General features: G+C 34.8%; 1 protein-coding gene across 6 annotated transcripts in view; it reads right to left on the minus strand.

The window, feature by feature from the left end:
- The window catches only part of ADAMTS6 (ADAM metallopeptidase with thrombospondin type 1 motif 6), a 148,057-nt gene that overhangs the window by 32,310 nt on the left and 97,092 nt on the right, over positions 1 to 18,655 (minus strand). For all 6 annotated transcript variants that reach the window (XM_027635080.1, XM_027635076.1, XM_027635077.1 and 3 more), the window contains 7 exons: positions 17,504 to 17,611; positions 10,341 to 10,486; positions 8,220 to 8,283; positions 4,936 to 5,038; positions 3,861 to 3,994; positions 2,286 to 2,409; positions 956 to 1,036 (listed from right to left, as the gene is read on the minus strand). In XM_027635080.1, coding sequence (XP_027490881.1) covers positions 956 to 1,036; positions 2,286 to 2,409; positions 3,861 to 3,994; positions 4,936 to 5,038; positions 8,220 to 8,283; positions 10,341 to 10,486; positions 17,504 to 17,611 — 760 coding nt within the window. The remainder of the gene's footprint in view (positions 1 to 955; positions 1,037 to 2,285; positions 2,410 to 3,860; positions 3,995 to 4,935; positions 5,039 to 8,219; positions 8,284 to 10,340; positions 10,487 to 17,503; positions 17,612 to 18,655) is intronic.

The following is an 18,655-nucleotide window of genomic DNA, read 5'->3' on the forward strand; positions in this document are numbered from 1 at the left end:
AATTGCCTTTCTAACTCACAAAGATCACAAATCCCTTCCCAAATGTTAGTGTTATATACCAACTACATGGACTACAGACTGGCATAAGTAGCCCCTGCAGCTGCTTTTCAGCTTAAACAAGTAGTGTTAATCTGTTAGTTTGCTTTAGAACTAATCAGCTCTCTAATCTACTTCTGACTAAGAAATTGGTGTTCTTGCACCACTGTCAATTGACTGTTATTCAAACTAAGCTACAGAAACTTTCAGAAATGCATGTTGTCTTGAGTTTGACTAAGATTTGTAAATACCATTATTAAACAAAAACAGAAAGCACATTTAACAGTCTTTAAAGAAATTAATAATAATCTGGGAATCTGAATTTAATCCTGTGCTTTACAACAGGTTTCCTGAGTGATCTCACTTAAACACACAGTTTTTCTGCATCTCATTTTCTTTATAAACCAGGAATGGCATCTAGTCCCTATAACAGCAACACTGTGGAAGGAGTACATTTAATTGCCTTGAAGTATGGAGACGGCATTGTTAGCATTTAAGTAACTATGGTTGCTGATGAAATAAAACTGTGTTTTAAAACATTATAATCCCTCAAGAGAATTCTCAGATGGATGACATTACTTCACAGTGGGACAGTAGATTATTTATTTCCTCATATTGAGTATTATTTCTTCATCCACTTCAGTTCAAGTCTAACACTTCTACTGTAGTGACTTTGACACAACTTTGCACTGAATGGACAAGGAGGTGTATATGTGGTGTATTTCAACAGCTCCATTCAAGGGAATATATCCTAACTAACTGCTGTAACTGTCTGATCACAACCTCGTATTAGCAGCTAACTATTCCCTCTGCTACTTCTAACTTTATGTATGGTTTGGCCAAACCAGAAAATGTATCTTCAAATCACAACATAAACTCTGACTTAAATAACAGTCTGCTACTTAAACCATGTTCTTACCAATGTAGTTCTTTGACATTGCCACTTCTCTTATTTCAATGTGCACAGAACCTCTTGGAATTTGAACCACTTCCAAATATCCTATAAGACAAAGATAAATTTTATTTGTTGTTGTTGTTGTTTACATTCATCAATATTAAATAATGTAACTGACCATTAGTGAATTACTTACAACAAAAAATTACTATGAGATATAGGATTCGAATATACTTGAACAGTTGCTTTCCTATCATATAAAAGAAAGCTCTTTAAACTTCACACAAAAATTTTGAAATGATAAGAGGAACTTATGTATTCAGGAATTCCTTTTTTTAAGTACTAATAAAGTATTTTCATCAGTTTATCAGAAGCAATTAACATATAAAATTACTTTAGGATTCTTGGATAATTCAGGTGGGTGAGGACCTCAGTCAGTCATTAAGTCCAGCTTCCAGCTACAAGCAGGGGCAAATTGGACCAAAGTTACTAAGTAGTTTATCCTCCTAGGTCATGAAAAACTCCAAAGATGGAAACTGTACAACCTTTCTGGGCAATGAGCTCCACTGCTAGACTGTCCTCCTGGGAAAATATTTTTTTATTCCATTTGGTAAGCACCTTTCTTCTATCAATTTACAGCCATTGTCTCATCTTCCACCAGGTACCCAGCAGTGCAAAGAGCCCGTTTTCTCCATAACCTCCTCACAGGTATTGGAAGGTTGATACAACGTCACCACAAACCAGGGGATTCTCTGGACTGGAGACTGCCCAAGCCCAGTTCTCTCAACCTCTCCTCACAGAGGATCAAGAGCTTCAGACCTGTATAATCTTACTGATTGCTCACTGAACTGAACTAACTCCAGTGTGTCACTCCTTTTCCTGTATTAGTGAGTCTAAAACTAGTAACACAAAGATTACAAGACTAATATTTTCTTTTTTTTTTGAGTTAAGTTTTAAAATAATTGCCTATATACATTTTCTGAGTTCTTAACACAATGAACATTTCTGGATTTTTGCTACTCTAAAATGTCATGCATGACTAGCTACTAGATTCTACCGTACGCAGTAAAATAATACACAACATTACTCTTACTGTATCGTCATAACTAAAAAATAACAAAACACTCTCCACTTATTTCTTTAAGTGCTATTAAAGACCAACAGACCTAAGTAATGAAACACACTGTATTTAAGATAATACCAAACTAATACAGAAAAAAAGGAAACAATGAGGCAAAAGGAGTCCAAGTGAATGACCAGCAGCAATGCCATACTGAGAATCAAGGCAGCACTGGTATTTACTGAAGAGTCATCTAAATGTACTGTGCAATAGAATGGACATACACGTACATACCTCCTCTGAGCAATGAGTCATTGAAGAAACCTTCAGTGGCTTCACAGGTACTCCCATCTCCTCCACAAACACGGCACCTATCTTCCTTAGCATCAGACCCCAAAATATTATCACAACCTACATGCTGAGAACAGATAAGAACAAATATTTTAACAGGGTGATGGGCACCACTATTTTTGAAGTTTTTCTCTCAAGTTTGAGATATTCAGTTCTTCTTTCTATCTACTCTGTTTTTGATAGCCAGTACTTTATTGGGTTTTCCTTGTCAGTGAAAGAAAATAAAAAAGGAGAAGAATCCACATTTTAGAGTTGTTATCAAATCTTAATAAATAAGAGCCTTTTATTTCTACTGTGACTTTCAGAAAGGGATTTCAGTGTTTTGCAAACAATAAAATTATTATGGTTATCAATAAATGATTAGTGATGTTGTTATTTAACATTACAACAGCTGTGTGCCCTCTATATTGCTTTGTTAAGGTAAACATTTGCTGTTAGTTCCTTAAACATTTATACAGCATAAGCAGTATTTCTATTTCGAAAGGCATTACAACTTCATAGACCTACATTTCCATATCCTGCAGGGAAAACTTGTAAATTTCATAAGTCTGAATGTAAAGTGTAAATGACTTCAAACTAAGAAGAAATGTGGAATAAAACATAGTGAAAGGCTGAATTGCACGCTGTACTAGATAAAAAGAAATTTAAAAAAAAAATGAAAATAAAAACAGTCTTTCGGAAAAAAAGAAAAAAGGATGAAACAAGTAGGTTGTAAACAGAACGAACATTGCAGCTTGCCTATTTTCTCCAGGATTTATACAAAGAAGAAGGTAGCTACATAACTGTTTGGCTGTCTTTTTTTACTGTCTAACAATATTATCTGCCATCTTCTAAACAGGCAATACATAGATCATAAGGGAATTTAAAATACTTTAAATAACTGACAAAATATTAAAGTTCTAACCATTCAGATTTCTACTTACTGTTTCATCAAGATGACAGACACCCAACTTTATTCATGGTTCATTCTCAACTTGAGATTTTTTTCGCTAGTTTACTAAAACATGGCAGACTTTCAGTAAATGGCAAATACTTGCATCATTATCTTTTTCCTAGAACTAAAGAGCAATAGTGACAACTTTCTGTTTCAATTACATTGACAGTAGGATTTTTGTAACAAGATGAACTCATTAGAGACAAACAAATTAGTATGTGCACATTTACTGCTTTTCAGCCAGAGTGGTGTTCTAATTGAAATGATGGAACAGGCCGTGGAACAGTGCAAAGAATCTGTTCATCTGTTGTTCTTTCCATCAACTCTTCAACAGAAACCATAAAGCAAGGAAAGAGACAAAATGACAGATTCTATGAATGTCTCTGAGAAGCTACTGAAAGTCAAATGATTTGTCTATTTTATGCAATACCTTTTTTTATCTTTTTGTCTCAGTCTTACACTTTTATTAACAATTTGACCTGTCAACACTCCCATTTCATATGATACACAAGTACCATAATTAAATGTACGTGACAGCAGACACAACAAAGTAATCCGTAAGTACTCTACAAAACATTTGTAACCTTGCATTCTCCATTGATACAGATATCCAGTGAATCAGCATTGCACTGAGTCCCATCTATTACTGCAGGAGCACGTTCAGTGTAAAAATTATAACCTTCAGCCAAGCAGTTTAATGCACATGGTTTAACCCCACCTGGACAACAAAAACAAATGAAAGAAAAAAGAAGTACAACCAACAGAAATCTTGAAAAATTAATGTTTAGGTATAAATATTATGCATAAACAGATGTGAAATTTCTAGTCTTACACCTGACACATATAATGTATAAGCTTTATTTAATGTCCCCTGATTTCTTTACTTGACTCTTCTTTCTTGCAAAAAAGATTATTTCACATAGAAAGACATGTCAAGGTTGGCAGGCTCCATAAAAATTCCATTATGTTAACACAATCCTAATGATTACTGAACAATTTAAAACAACAGGGATACTATCTGAAAAGGAAGAATGAGAACAGACTGTAGTGCTAGAAGTATATCAAGGTAAATTTGAAAACCAAGATAAGACTACGTCAACTAGGAATTCAGTCCTATTTGAATTATAGTACAGCTCAAACGCCATGATAATAATTACCTTTTTTAAGCTTTTAATCTAAAAAAACATTAGTAAAATCATTTAGGCTTGTAAGCCAAAAATCATTGGTAAAATCATTCAGGTTAATAAAATGCAAAAACTTTCTAAACCTTTCAGGCTTTAGAACAGGTAAAAAAAATAAAAGAGCAATTGAAGAACTTTGAAAAATGACAGAAACATAACCAAACTTGATTAAACTATCTCAAAAAAGAAAGGAAATTACAGCCTTTCTATTGCAACTGCAGGTGGAAAAGGGCTCCATATTTTTTAAGTGGAGTCTTTATGATGCTCGCTCCCCTCCACAGCAAAACAAAATCTACCAGGATAGAGAAATGTTGCTCTTCTGCAACATTATCAGCAACTGACAAAAGTATGAGTTTAACAAAGTTAGCTCATTCTATTTTAATCAAAACATTCTATTTACAATCATTACTCTCTATATAACACATATAATCTTGAAGATTTCCCATTAAGATAACATTTTTGCAATGCTAACCATTACCTCCAGTGTAGGGTTTCCAGTTATAATACTTGCCCCGGAAAGGCATATTGTCAAAATCTGCACATTGCTTCTCTCGAAAATCACGGGCCCCTGAAGGACATGGCTAAAACATGAGGCAAAAAAGTTTATTTATTCCAAATATAAGCACGAAAGGAAATGCTTAAATGCTTATACCACAACTACAATCATGCAAGAGATGAGAAGATGATTTCCTGCTTTGTCTTGTGGCTCCAATTCTGAAATTTGCTTTATTAGTTTACAGTTGAAGTGTCTATTTTGCAACCATAGGCTGGCATGAAATAGCTGAAGTAATTTAAAGACAGGTAAGTGTTACATAATAGTTTCCATAAAACTGGAAAATCAGAATCCTGTCAAACTATGCATCATAATCAATCCATCAGCTACCTCCTTATAAACACATCAAAAACACCTAGAAAAAAAATTTGGTAAGAACTGTAGGTTCAGTTATACTGTACTAAGCAGCTGTACTGAGACATGTTACTAAGACATCAAGAAAAAAATAAAGCATTTTCTAGAGAGCTGTATTATTCCTGTTTATTTGTAGCCTCGAGAAAAGTATTGTTTTAAGGTTGAGACTGAGAACAGATAGCGTGCCCGGCTCTGATTACTACCAGTCTCCAGGCATCAGCAAACAAAAACTTTAATTTTCATTGCTTTGCATTAATAATTACAAAACTCTAAGGTATCTTTTTTACTTGGAATGAGGGTAGATTTAAGTTAAATTAATCTTGAAAAGAATTATAGAGAAAGAGAATTCTTTGCTATTTCTCATATTTTTCATCAGCAGATTCAAAGTAATAATGACAAGTAATCTTGAATCCACCCCCAGCACACTAAACATTGTTATCAATGTTTAAGTACCTGCTGAAATTACAAGCTTCATCAGACAGTATTTAAAAATACAGATTAAAATCATGTTTAGACTGGAAAAGAATTTGTTTGACAGACATCAGAGGTGTTAATAAATATTACTATTTTATCAGCAACAGAAGAATCCATATTATGGCAGTTCTCCTTGTCTTCCTATGTACCTAAGCCAGTCAGCACTTCTCAGGAATCTGAAATGCATTCAAGTGAAAGGGTCTCTACGAACAAGGATGCTAAAAATTTACTGCACAATGCAAATATTAACATAATAATTATTATGCTCATTATACATTAATCAAGATCTTATAATAGCTAGCCCACGTGCAGTAACTGCTTCTCTTTACTGGGTAAGATATTTCACTTTTTTCATGCAGCTACAGTACATTGATAATTCTTGTCAAGCAACAGACTGCTTGTGTTTCCAGGTCCTCTTTTATGAGACTGCCAATCATGAGGCAGGACCTAGCAAATGTATGAGAACTTAAAATCACGTCTGAAGAAGGTCCTGAGGAGAAGACGTTTTGAATTAAAAAAGTATTAACAAATTATTGAACCAACACTGACACAACACCAAACATCTGTTTATCTTGAAGTTAGTTTGGGGTCAGGCAGACTTCAGTGATTGAACTCATTGTCTCCTATTACCAAACACCTCAGAGAAGATGAGAAGATGACAGTTCAAACTCAGATTTCAAGATGTAGCTTTTCACATGAATTCATTTTAGAAAAAAACTGCTTGAAAAATATTAAAATTATGAAAGCAAGGAATAACACCTGTGAACGTATGCATAATGAAAGGAACCAACAAGAACCATTTGCCTACATTCTATTAAGAGAAAGGACTGAAGAACAAGAAACTTATAGAAGTATGTATACACGGTTATATAAACAAAATATTCCCATAATTTGTAAGCAAACCATGCTTCTCATCATATACATAAAAAGGAGGCTTTTACAGTTTTAGAAGTAAATAAAATTTAAGCTTTACATCCTTATATATATTACAAATCAATTACCTACTTCAACTGAGAAATACTGTGCCTTGCAACTCTATTAGTATTTTGTATTTTTTTTAATTAAAACACTTTAGGTGGAAAATACATATATTTTTGTTAGAGATAGTGTGGTTGGTGATAGAAAATAATTTTCTGATGAACGTGTTCTTTCTACCACACTTTCGTTTCCAGAACTCATTAGCTAATGTTATTTTCTGCTGATCTCAATGTTTCCATTAGCAGATGCCCTTTGAATTCAAAAGTCATATACGGCTTTGGAAGTACTTGATGAGAAAGAAGCCTAGTAGGAGCGTGTGTGCTGCTTCCAAAGGATTAAAATGGTCAAAAGAAAGGGTAACCAGAATTAACTTATCTCTGCAAGAAAAATGAAGTCAAAATGAAGGGGTTTTTCATTATGAATAGTGGGAGCTTTAGGGAGTGCTATATTGAAAATTACAGATGGGCAATGAATGCTGACACTGAAAAATAAACGTCAACAGAAAAGATGCAAAACCAACACATTTATTCATAAAATCAATAACGTATCTACATGCTTTAAATGTTTACATTAATCCAACATACCATTCCATTAAAAATGTCAAGTACTAAGGACTATCATAAATCTTGAAACAAAATCTACTGGTCTCTGCAATTCTTTGAACGTCAACCGACGTTCATAATTTGACCTTATACATTTATATGGTGTCTGACCCTCTCAGTGGTAGGTCACTATTCAATGGGCTCAGCTCTAAAATTAAACTGCATGATCATTCTGGTAGTACAATAACCAGATGGCAAAACAGCAGGTTTAGAATACATTTTCACAGAATGTATAAAAGTATTGTGTAACAGATTAGCACTGGATGTTTTAAAGGTATAAAAAGTGTAAGAGGGCTTAAAAGTGGATTCACGGAGGACACTTTAATTTGTGGGACTTAATGTGGTGCAGTTAAGATGAGCAGCTCCAGAAATCTTTAGACACCCAGCTTCTGGAAACTCACTCATACAGTAAATCCATAGAAAAGTCAAGCCTTGGCTACAAAGCGTATAATTTTTTCCTTAAAAATCTGTTACTGGCCCCTGCTGGGAGACAAGACAGTGGGATAAACCGATTTATGCTCTGATGTGGAACACTGCTTGTTCACCTTTACCATGGAAGGTCAAGTTGAACTTACTCCAGGCTCCAGTGTGAAGGTACCAGCTGAGCCCTACATTGAGATTGGGATCCTAAGATTTGGCAGAACATCTAGGGTGTCTGCAATATAGATGTGCCTTACAGGACAACTGTTTGCCAACTAAACAGAGAATCCACAGCTTCTCTGAATTGGGGGAAAAAATGCATCCATTGCTGCTAAAACATAAAAAAGTCAAGTTGATCACAGTGAAACAAAAATTACTTACGTCAGTATTACAGGAGCGATAGCGCTTTCTTTCTCCAAGACAATATTTGCCTCCACCTGAAGGCCTAGAAAAACACATTTTATATGTTAGCACATACACAACTTCATGAGATATACTAATGCATTATTACTATTAATACAGATCCAAGAGATACATTTTATAAAAAGAAAAATAAAAGTACATGCAAGTTTTAATATGAGATTTTAAAATATTTCATTTGCAGATACCAAACAACACTCATATATTAATCTAGTCTGCATAAGTTCCAAGTAGTACGGTTTAACTGTATTTTGAACATAGTAAAAAAAAAAGTTGGTTTGAATTATTTGCTAGCTTTATAAAATTAAACTGAGTAGTTTAATTTTAATGATACTTTTTTTCTTTTTAATCTTCTCATCTTACTTGTAAACCAGCAAAGACTGGTTTTACACCTGGAACCAGCAACGGCTGTACTTTCTAGTTCAAGAATTTGATTCTGATTTGAAGTAATCAGTATTAAATCTGAGGAAACTCCAGATTTTTATTAGCGTAAGTAAGACATTTGGCTCTTAAATTCCCAAGCTGTTCAAGAACCTTATCTATCTTCCATAGAGGTCAAATAATGCAGTAACTTTACAATTAACCGGAAAGTAAATCAATGCTTTTTTTCACACTATAGAAACACTATTTAACCAGAAAACAGCATCCTTGAACCAAAAGGATTTTTATTTTCCTACTGCAGACATAACACTTCTCAAATGCATCTACTCGTTAAACATTTAAAAATCATACCGAGTCAAATACATGGTGACAGAAGTATAAAAAAAAAAAATCTCAGGATATTATTCATGCTCCAAACAAACATCTCACTAGCATTTTTAAATACTGCTGTGAAAAAAATAATGAATTTAATTTATTATCCTCTCAGTAACATAGTCCGACATGTTATTGATGTATATGGATAATTTCTGCTTTTGGATTCAATAAGTAAGTAGTGATATTTGCCACATTAGACGGTTACTGCTAATGACAGGAGGCAAACAGACCACCTTAAGCAGCTGTATTGTGACATTGTGGTGCCTGTCTTGCAGACTGCAGTGGAAAGCTGATGTACAGCCTGGCTTGCAAAACATGGATATTAAGCAACAAAAAACTGAGCGTACAGAGAGCAGAAGATAAGAAAGGAGTGACAAAAGACATAGAATTTATTTTCATGAAAGAAACAGAGAATGTTTTTAGAAAAAGTAGTCTTAAAAACCAATAGTGGTGAAGGAAATAGGAATTACGGGGCACGACAAGAAGAGAGAATGGAGTAATAAAACTATCCTGCAAAGATCTAGGCTGTGATGAGGGAACCAGAACAGGTAAAAGTTGCAACAGAAAAAAGCAGTGATTCATTCAGCAAAGAACAGCAATAGAAATAAGCACTCATCTGAGAATGACTAGTGACAGTGAGAGGAGCACTTACCTGATAGATCTTCTCTGGAACAATGCTCAGAATGTTGGAAAACAGACAGATCATAAGGCCAGTACAGATACACGCAACAGGTCAAGCTGTAGTGGAGAAGCTGGCCTCTCTTTAAACAGAGCAAATGGACCAACAGAGAGTAGTGGCAGAGAAGGAAATCGCTGAATTGTTTTAAGAGTCAGTGGGAAGTCACAACTTAAGTGTTGGACATGGCAGCACATAAATGTATTGTACAAAGTATAATACTACTACTGATGGTTTACTGTAACCAGTTATATGCAAAACTTCGGAAATACTGTGGTGGGGTTTTTCAATAAGTAACTGGTAATTGCTATTTTATATCTTAGACAAGCATCAGAAGAAATACGCCCTAAGAAAGAAATGTACCTAAGGCATAATTTAAATATATATTGATGAACAGTAAGTTGCATAAAGAAAACTATTCTGGTTACTACTAAATATAAATCCAGCTATCTTTACTGTACATAAGATACACTAAAAATGTTAAAAGTATGTCTAGTGAACTTCTCCTGTTTAAGTGTTTCTGTCTGCTATTCTGAAGACAAATGTTGGCAAACTAGCAAAACATTTTTACAGATAACATGTGAAACCACAGTTTTGAATAGTTTCCAAATGTGTCTTTTCGTTGGCTCCGGCTTACTTTAGCTACTTACGCTGGACTGTCACAGTGTCTTATAGATGAGGAGACTCCTCCCCCGCAGGTCCTGCTGCACTCTCCCCAGATTGACCACGGACCCCAACCGCCATCTATGCTCTGAGGCCAAGTGCCAAAAGGTACACACTCTCCCTGATAACACCACTGAAAGATTTCACAAAAAACCCATAAAATTAGTTTGCAGGCTGACAGAGTTATCAGGAGAGAAAGATATAAGGGTCAGACAATGACCAATTATAGGCATTAGCATTCCCTGTACAGATAACAAGACTAGTATTTTACTTTTCCCAGTCGTGTTTAGACGTTGGTGGGTGGGTGTGTGATTTGTTAAATGTCTCCACTAAGTCCTGAATTATAGGTCCCTAACACACACCAGAAGTTAAAGCAAGTTTAAAATAAAAATTTTCTCTTTTTCTTCATACAGCCTCCTTAATGTTTCGCAATTAAGGAACTGCAAGTTGCTTACATTCTTTTAAACACTAAGATTCATTTCCAAGCTTGGTTTAGTAAAACACCACCTAGGATTCATATAGGGGCTTCATTACACAAAATGAAAAATTCCTCTGATAGTATTTTTAAGAAAGTATTTCCATACATTTTAAAAAAGAAAATTTGGACAAGGTTACAATGGAAGAAGAATTTGCTACAGTATTTCATTTATACTAACACTACAGACATAATAAAAGTAGTGCCAAAGCATCAGACATGGTACAGAAAATCATTATATAATAGTGACTGGCCACTTGTTCAGGGACAGAACGAACATGCAAACTTCACTCATGCAAAAGCTTAAACTTTGCAAAACCGTTACTTAAATCAGACGTACAAAATGATAGGTAATTCACAGAAATTATTAACTATTGAAAGAACTTTATCATTTCGTTCATCAGAAATATTTTCTAAATCATTCAGAAATAATCGTGGAGCCCACAGTTTGATCCACATTCTGGTGTCTACTGCATCACTGAGAATTTGAAGCAGCTCTTTACTACTATTTCAGGCTTAGGTGAGAGAGTAACGGATGGACTCAGGTCTGCTGTGACCTGAATCTGTATATTTTACTTCCAAAAGGTGGTGTACTGCTGTTTAACATCCCTGAATTCCTGTAACAGATATAGGACTGACTCTTTCCAAAAAGAAATCCAGACAACTTCTGTGTCCAAAATCAGCCATATGAGTCTGACAAACACACTGACTCATGCACAGAAGACATGGACAGATAGATATATCCCTGTTCACCCGGAAACACTACTGGAAGACTCAGTGTTGACTTCAGAGTAATATGTACAGCAAAGCCAAACTTTCTCTTCTCCTAAGTCCTAAGGCTCACCTAAATCCTCAGACTCAGCAATGTGGGACATATGTCAATCACAATGACTTGAATTGTTCTAGATTTTTCTGAAAGCAACTGAAAAGGTAATTTAAACTTCACTCATAATTAAAAGGAGTTTGATATGAACAAGGACAGTACAGAGAGTTAGTCAAAGAAAATTAATAAAATTAATTATTTTTTCAATTGGAAATTTCATTTTGAATAACAGGTACTTCTGGATTGTCAAATGTGTCACTCTAAGTGTGTAACTCTCAAAGATGTACAATGAAATGATATATTGATATTAAAATTTGTAGCTTATCATCAGCAAAAGCTGATACATCAGCAAAAGCTGATACCTAGATACAACATACTTTTGCATACAAAAACATCGTAAAATTTAATATAACCTTTCCTTATTGTATTAATTCCTTACTATTTCCACATTAATAACTGAAACCTGTAACATTATTCTTCTAGCCATATTCATTCTTGTTTGTTCTCTCAAAACATTTTTATCCTCCATGGCCTCTTTTTTTTCTGTATGTATTGTACCCGTTTTACAACACAGTTGTTACAATCCAAAACGTTTCTGTTTATAGGCCTCATACTCCATCAGTTAAGGAAAAAAAACATGAAGCATTAATGTGTTTACAAAAAAGACAGGGCCAGTTATTTTAAATCTCAAGTTTGAAACACATTGTCTTTTTCTACCAGGTCTTGGCAGGACAGAGTTCCCCTCACAGAAGCCTGCATCATGCTGCATTTCAGGTTTGTGACCAGTGTGGATGACACACTACTGTTCCAGCTATTGCAGAACAGTGCTTGCATACAATCAGAACTTTCTCAGTTTCTCAACCTGTCACCAAAGTGCGCAGGCTGGGAGTGGGCAAGAGCTTGGGAGGGGACAAAGCCAGGACAGTTGACCACAGAGATATATCACACCCTGTACAAACTTAGCAGCAAAGCTGGGGTAGGGGATAGCGTGCCTGACGTAGCCACTGCTCAGAGTCTGGCCGGGCAACAGTCTGGTGGTAGTGAGTGGTTCCCTTTGATTTCTTGTTTGCTTTTTTCCCTTTTTTACCTTTCATTAACTAAACAGTCTTTCACCCTTCTGATTTTCTCCCCTATCCCTGGGGACAAGGTGGGGTAAGTGAGTGAGCCACTGGGTGAGTGCTTAGCCGCTGGATGGGATCAACCCACCACACCATTCTTCAGAAAAAAAAACAAAGACACAAGGTTTCATGGACTTGTACTGAAAAAATTATGCTTTATTCTTCTTTGAGTTCTAAATTTACAGACTGGAGCAGGAATTCATCAGAGAAATGTACCCTTCATGTGGAGCTTCCCTTAAATCCAGACTATTACTGAATGTCTCCATAACACAATTCAGGCCACACAGTGAACTCACATTTTTAGCTAGCGCAGATATATCCAAATGGCATGATGTTTTGATATGCCTCTAAGAGAAAAACTATGATGGAGAATGAAGTACTTATGTGAGCTACATCAGTGACTAAAATCACCTGGTTTTCTTCTCTTTACACCGATAAATTAAGTGATAAAAACTTTATTGACTAAATACAAAAATCTTCTTGCAGCATTCTATTAGAGATGCCACACAAGTACATGAACAGATATCTAATGTTGAAGTCAAAAGCTAAAAAATTAAAAGTAATGGGTATCCTACTAATTTAATTAAAAGTACATTATGCACACTACAAACATGTCAAAATCCAAGCTGAGAAATGCAGGATACTCAAGAGTTACAAATTCATAAGAATGCCAATATGCAAAACATCCCAATTCTATACAATTACGAGTAATAGAAAAGAGGCGGGTGCAATTATCAGCTTTACTTTTACAAAGCTGTGTAAAATCTCTGTAGCCTGTAATTTCCTCTGTCATGCAACCAGTGTTCTTCTACATTCCCATACTCCCCTGGAAAACCTCCTTAAATGGTGGATTTTTTTCTTCTACTGAAGTTAAATCTGAAGACTTTCTGCTTACTTCAAGGTTGCTTCTTAATTTTCTAGTGAAAATTTATCTTTCACTAGAAGCCAGTGACACATAGAATCTCTGTCAGAGGAATTCAAAATTAATAAAGTCTTCATTATTTCTAATGGGACTGCAGAAATATACTTCCTCCACAAAAAACACCTCATCTACTCTAATGAGGTAAGAACTATTGAGTAACCTCTACATGAAGATAAAAGACAAGGTGACAGCTATTTTAGAAGAACAGTTCTTCATTAGAAGTTTAGAACTGAAATATTAATTCTTCTCTAACATTGAAAAAATAAAGTTCCATTAGTTCAACAGAAAGACAACGATGATGCATTCGAATGCAAATAAAATGTGTAAAAACTTCTGTGAATAAATTTTTCCGAAATTTTTCATGGTGAGGTGATTAACAACAAAATAAAACATGATATTGTGGCACATTTGAGATCACTTTTATATGAGTATTAGCTCTTTGACAGAATTAACACTTACAATAGTATGCTTTTAAGAAAAATCACACAGCAAGTACTCTAAGATTGAGGAAAATTGATTTCACACTTTTTAAGAGGAAGCAAAGTATTTATATAAATTTAAATTTAAACAACTTCTTTTCAGTCATTGACTCTACAATCATTTTGCAAGAAAATGTAATGTCCAATAACTTAAATTTATCTTATGTTAATACCCAATGATAAATCATCCCACAATCTAGCTACATAAAACTATCCTTTCAGTACACTCTGTTCTCACTTTTTGCATGTTTGCCCCTCATTTACATCCCTAGCATAGATGTAAGTTATGATCTTAGAAAAGGGTTACCCTTTTTATTATGTGAAATTAAAACACAAAATAAGCATTCCTATCAATTTTGTCTTATTGTTTAATATACACAATTTTCTCAGTGCATATCTATCAGCTAGTTTGCCTTCACAGATACATCTCTGGGTATACCAGAGAGAAACTTCATATATATTTAAATTCCTTATCACAAATTAGGAAAAAGTGTACCTTTCTGAACCCAGCCAATATATAAAACCCTTTACCAAAGCATGAATATATTAAAGCTTCAAAACAGAACTGATGTAACAGTTCCATCAGCAGTAATAAACCACTCTATTCTCTTTCCCCATGTGCAGAAAAAAGCTGAGTAATTTTTATGGAAAACATTCTAAAAATCTTTAGGTGTAGGCAGACATCTACCATGGACAATTTCAATCCAAAGGGTTGAAAGCCTGGTAGGTTTATACAAGCAACCAAAAGAATTTTTATAATAGGTTGTTTTCATTGTAGAAATCCCTCCACATTCCGCCAAAAAGATGTTAGTGTACAATGCATTAAATTATGCTTAAATAGTTAAACCAAATTTACATTAGTAAATATCTAAATATGATTAAATACTCTAAGATCTTATCAGGTATTTAGAACAGGAAATGTCATTTACTATGTATTTGGCCAGAGACCAGCAAAATAGGGCTTAATTTGGTTGTGGCCTTTAGGCATGACTGCAATACAAATACAGCAATAATAACAACAGCAATAATACCAAGGTATTACAGAACTTTAACCTATTAATTTCACCTTATTCCATGGTAAAGAGAACTACATATTTGGAAAGAGTATGTGTTTTATTGTTTATTGCTACCAGGAACTATTAATTCACTGGAACCTCTGAGACTTCAGTTTACAGACCCTATTCTCTACTGTTAACGGACACCTGTGGTTAACAGGTAAAATGTAAAATTTTTTGTAAAATCTTTGTAATGTCATCATGGCCAGTCTTCGCGAACGAAGATTTGGGAAAGGTCTTTACCCTTTGAGCCTGCGCAGTGGATTTTTTAGGTGAGACACAGTGTGTGCTGAGCTGAGCCCACCCTTTAATCCTAAGGTTCATCTGCTGGGGCCGAGCGAGCTTGGACAGTGTCAGTGAGGTCCTCAGGACGTAGGTTTGTTTAGAGTGACCTTCTCTTAGATGGATGGCCTTACAGGGCTGACGAGCTCCATCTGCCTGGAGGAGTTCCCTGACCAGGAATCGAACCCGGGCCGCAGTTGTGAGAGCGCCACATCCTAACCACTAGACCACCAGGGGTCCTCCTTTGTAATGTAAAATCTTAGTAAAATGGCATGGATTCTCTCATTTTCCTCTAAAATCTAACAATGGAACAAGATACTGATGACTGGAAAAAGACGTTTTGTAGAGAGTCAACTGATTAAAGCCTCTGACAATTGAACATGGCACAGTCCCTAAAAGCATCTCAACTTGTAGTCTCATGGTTTAAAAAATATAAACTGAGGTAAAATACTCTTTGCCGTTAAAAGGAGAGGTGGTTCCAAAATAAACCTAGACTGCTGATTAAAGAGCAGGGCTTCTAACATTTTCTGTTACTCTAATATAAGGTAACATTTCTGGTACTATGAGAAGGTCTCTCTGTTTTCATCGGCTAACTCTAATCACTCTATTTTCTTAAATGACCCCTTCAATAAATCTACTTCACATAGTTCACCAATATTTCCAATCCCAGCACAGAAAAGCCATCAGAAGGATACTAGGTCACAGGCCCGGAATGAAGCCATCAACAAGTATTAAGAAACTGTGACAGTTGCCCAAAAGCTTTCATTCTTGTTGTTTAAACATCAGATTGCAACTCAAAATGCACTGCTATCTTTGTTGAAACTAGCCCAGCTAGTACAGCAAAAGTCAGAATGAGAACAGATATCACTGGTCATTGTTAGGAAAAAAATCCAATCTGCAGCAGTAAATTCTCATGAACAGATGCAGCAATTCTTGGACTGATACTGGAAATTGTTTGATGTAACAACATTAATTAACAATATTCACTTTATACAAACCTGAATAAAACACGTTATCTTGAAAAAGACATACAGAATTCCTTTTTTCCCAAGTACACCTTGTAAATTAATTAAGATATTTTTCTCCCCTCTTTAAGATGTGCATAGATTTTGCCTTGTAAGTGAGAAAGTCTTCTAATATTCTTGTCTGGAACCACTGATACACAGAGATGATTTTAAAATCAAAATTCTCATCTTCAGACATATACCATAGTGCTAGACTTATCTACTGCAATGTCAATTTCCTGTATTTTTCTGTTAGGTAGAAGAGTTCATCTGACTGTATATCAAAATCCTACAGAGGTAAACAGTTATGCAAGCATAACTGAAGACTAAAAGAATAGTTCAAAGTCAAAACAGAAAGGTCACTGGGAAATATAGGCTTTTAGAAAACCCTTTTATTGAGGCAACATTTTTTCTACATACTTGCATGATTCAGTTTATGTCTGAAGGAATAAAGATTGTTTAACCTTCTAACAAAATGAAAGAATTCAGACTCTAGATTTATGTTACACATTTTCAAAATCCATGGCAGACCTAAAACTGTAACAGGCTTTTATGAAAGAGTGGTGTAAAATCTAATAAAGAATAAACTAAAAGGGTTTCTACAAAAAAAATACTCAAAAAACCCCCCAAAAAACAAAACAAACCAACCAACCAACCAACCAACCAACCAACCAAAAACCCCAAAAAAACCCCAAACAACCAAAAAAACCCGAACAGAGAATGTAACAGATTTTGGTTGGGGTTTTTTTGTTGTTGTTCAAGGCTGTAGAGTTTTATAGCAAGGACAAATGTTTTATTAAAATACACATATAAAATAATTGTGAAATAATTCTGTAGGACACTTCCATGAGGATGAATGTGTATTCTGAAATAGTAACTCTTTTTTTCAAGCTGTTATAGTTGCTGTGAAATACTCTAATTTTCTAGTTCTTTCTTCTTGTAGTCTTTGAGTAATAACCTGCTTCTACAAACAGTAAATCATTTCTACTCACCCCCTTTTCAATGCTCCCTGTTTGGCAAAGAGTACCTTCAGCTGCTGGAATGCTGTTGGTAACACAGCGGTTACTTTTGCTGAGGCACCAGAGCTCTCTACACACTTCCTAGGAAAGAAGGCAGAAGCAAGTTGGTCAGAATAAAACTATAATATTTTTGTCAGTCCTTATGTACACATGTATACACAATTTTTTTTTAATAGAGACTATTAAGAAGTGGGCTGCACAAAGAAAGATATAGATAGCAATGAAATATTCTGCAATTTTGAAGCTACTATATTTTGCCTAAGAATATTCTGTCAAAAAAAAAAAAAAAGGATCTGGAAGCATCAAATTGTAGACAAGAATGTGTTACTTACACCTGCCATGCAAGCAATGTTTTAAAATTTCATTTTTATTGATTTGTCCTAACACTGGGCTTAGTATATTTTAGTGTTGCTACGAAAGTAGTCTTCAGATGCGCTGCAGTGTCTCCATTACTGTCATTGTCTGACTCAAAATTACCTTCTAAAATTGTTATTATTAATTTTAAAAAATGAAAAAGCAACAATTATTTTTGATTCCTTTAGGTAAAAACAAAGTTTTTGAGCTAAGACTACCTGCACACCTCTTCTGCAACACTTGCTAAAGCAGTGCATGTGTAGTTAGAACTTATTGAGCTATATACCAAAATACTTCCTTTAGGTTTTCAAAAATTGCAGCTGTTTTTTTTTATAAATTTTTTAGCCTATCCTATTTTCCTAAACTGTCAGTGTTAAACAAATGGAAGTTTACAAATTGTCTTTTTTTCCTACCTTATTTTCTCATTTGGTTTTGCCTACTTATTAATTTAAATTAAGCCAGTTCTGTTGACATTGGAGATTCATTGTTAAAACTAGCTGGGAGTTGAAATTCACAATGTGGGTGTGATCCAAAGTTGGTTGAACACTGGAAATCTTCACGGTTGCTTCAGTTGCCCTTGAATTCGGCTGTGTATGCACAATAGAATCAGGAGTGGTTTGCTTTTGTGGCAAATTACTGACATGATAATCTTTGCTGTATTACTTCGGGATCTGTGCAAGAATTCAGAACTTGCTTATACATTTTTCTATTTTTAAGTATTTTTTAAAATTTGGAATAGAATCATATAATTAAAATGACCTTATGGTAGTC

The sequence above is a fragment of the Corapipo altera genome, unplaced genomic scaffold, assembly GCF_003945725.1.
Source record: "Corapipo altera isolate COAL_440 unplaced genomic scaffold, ASM394572v1 61411, whole genome shotgun sequence".
NCBI classification, from domain to species: Eukaryota; Metazoa; Chordata; class Aves; order Passeriformes; family Pipridae; genus Corapipo; species Corapipo altera.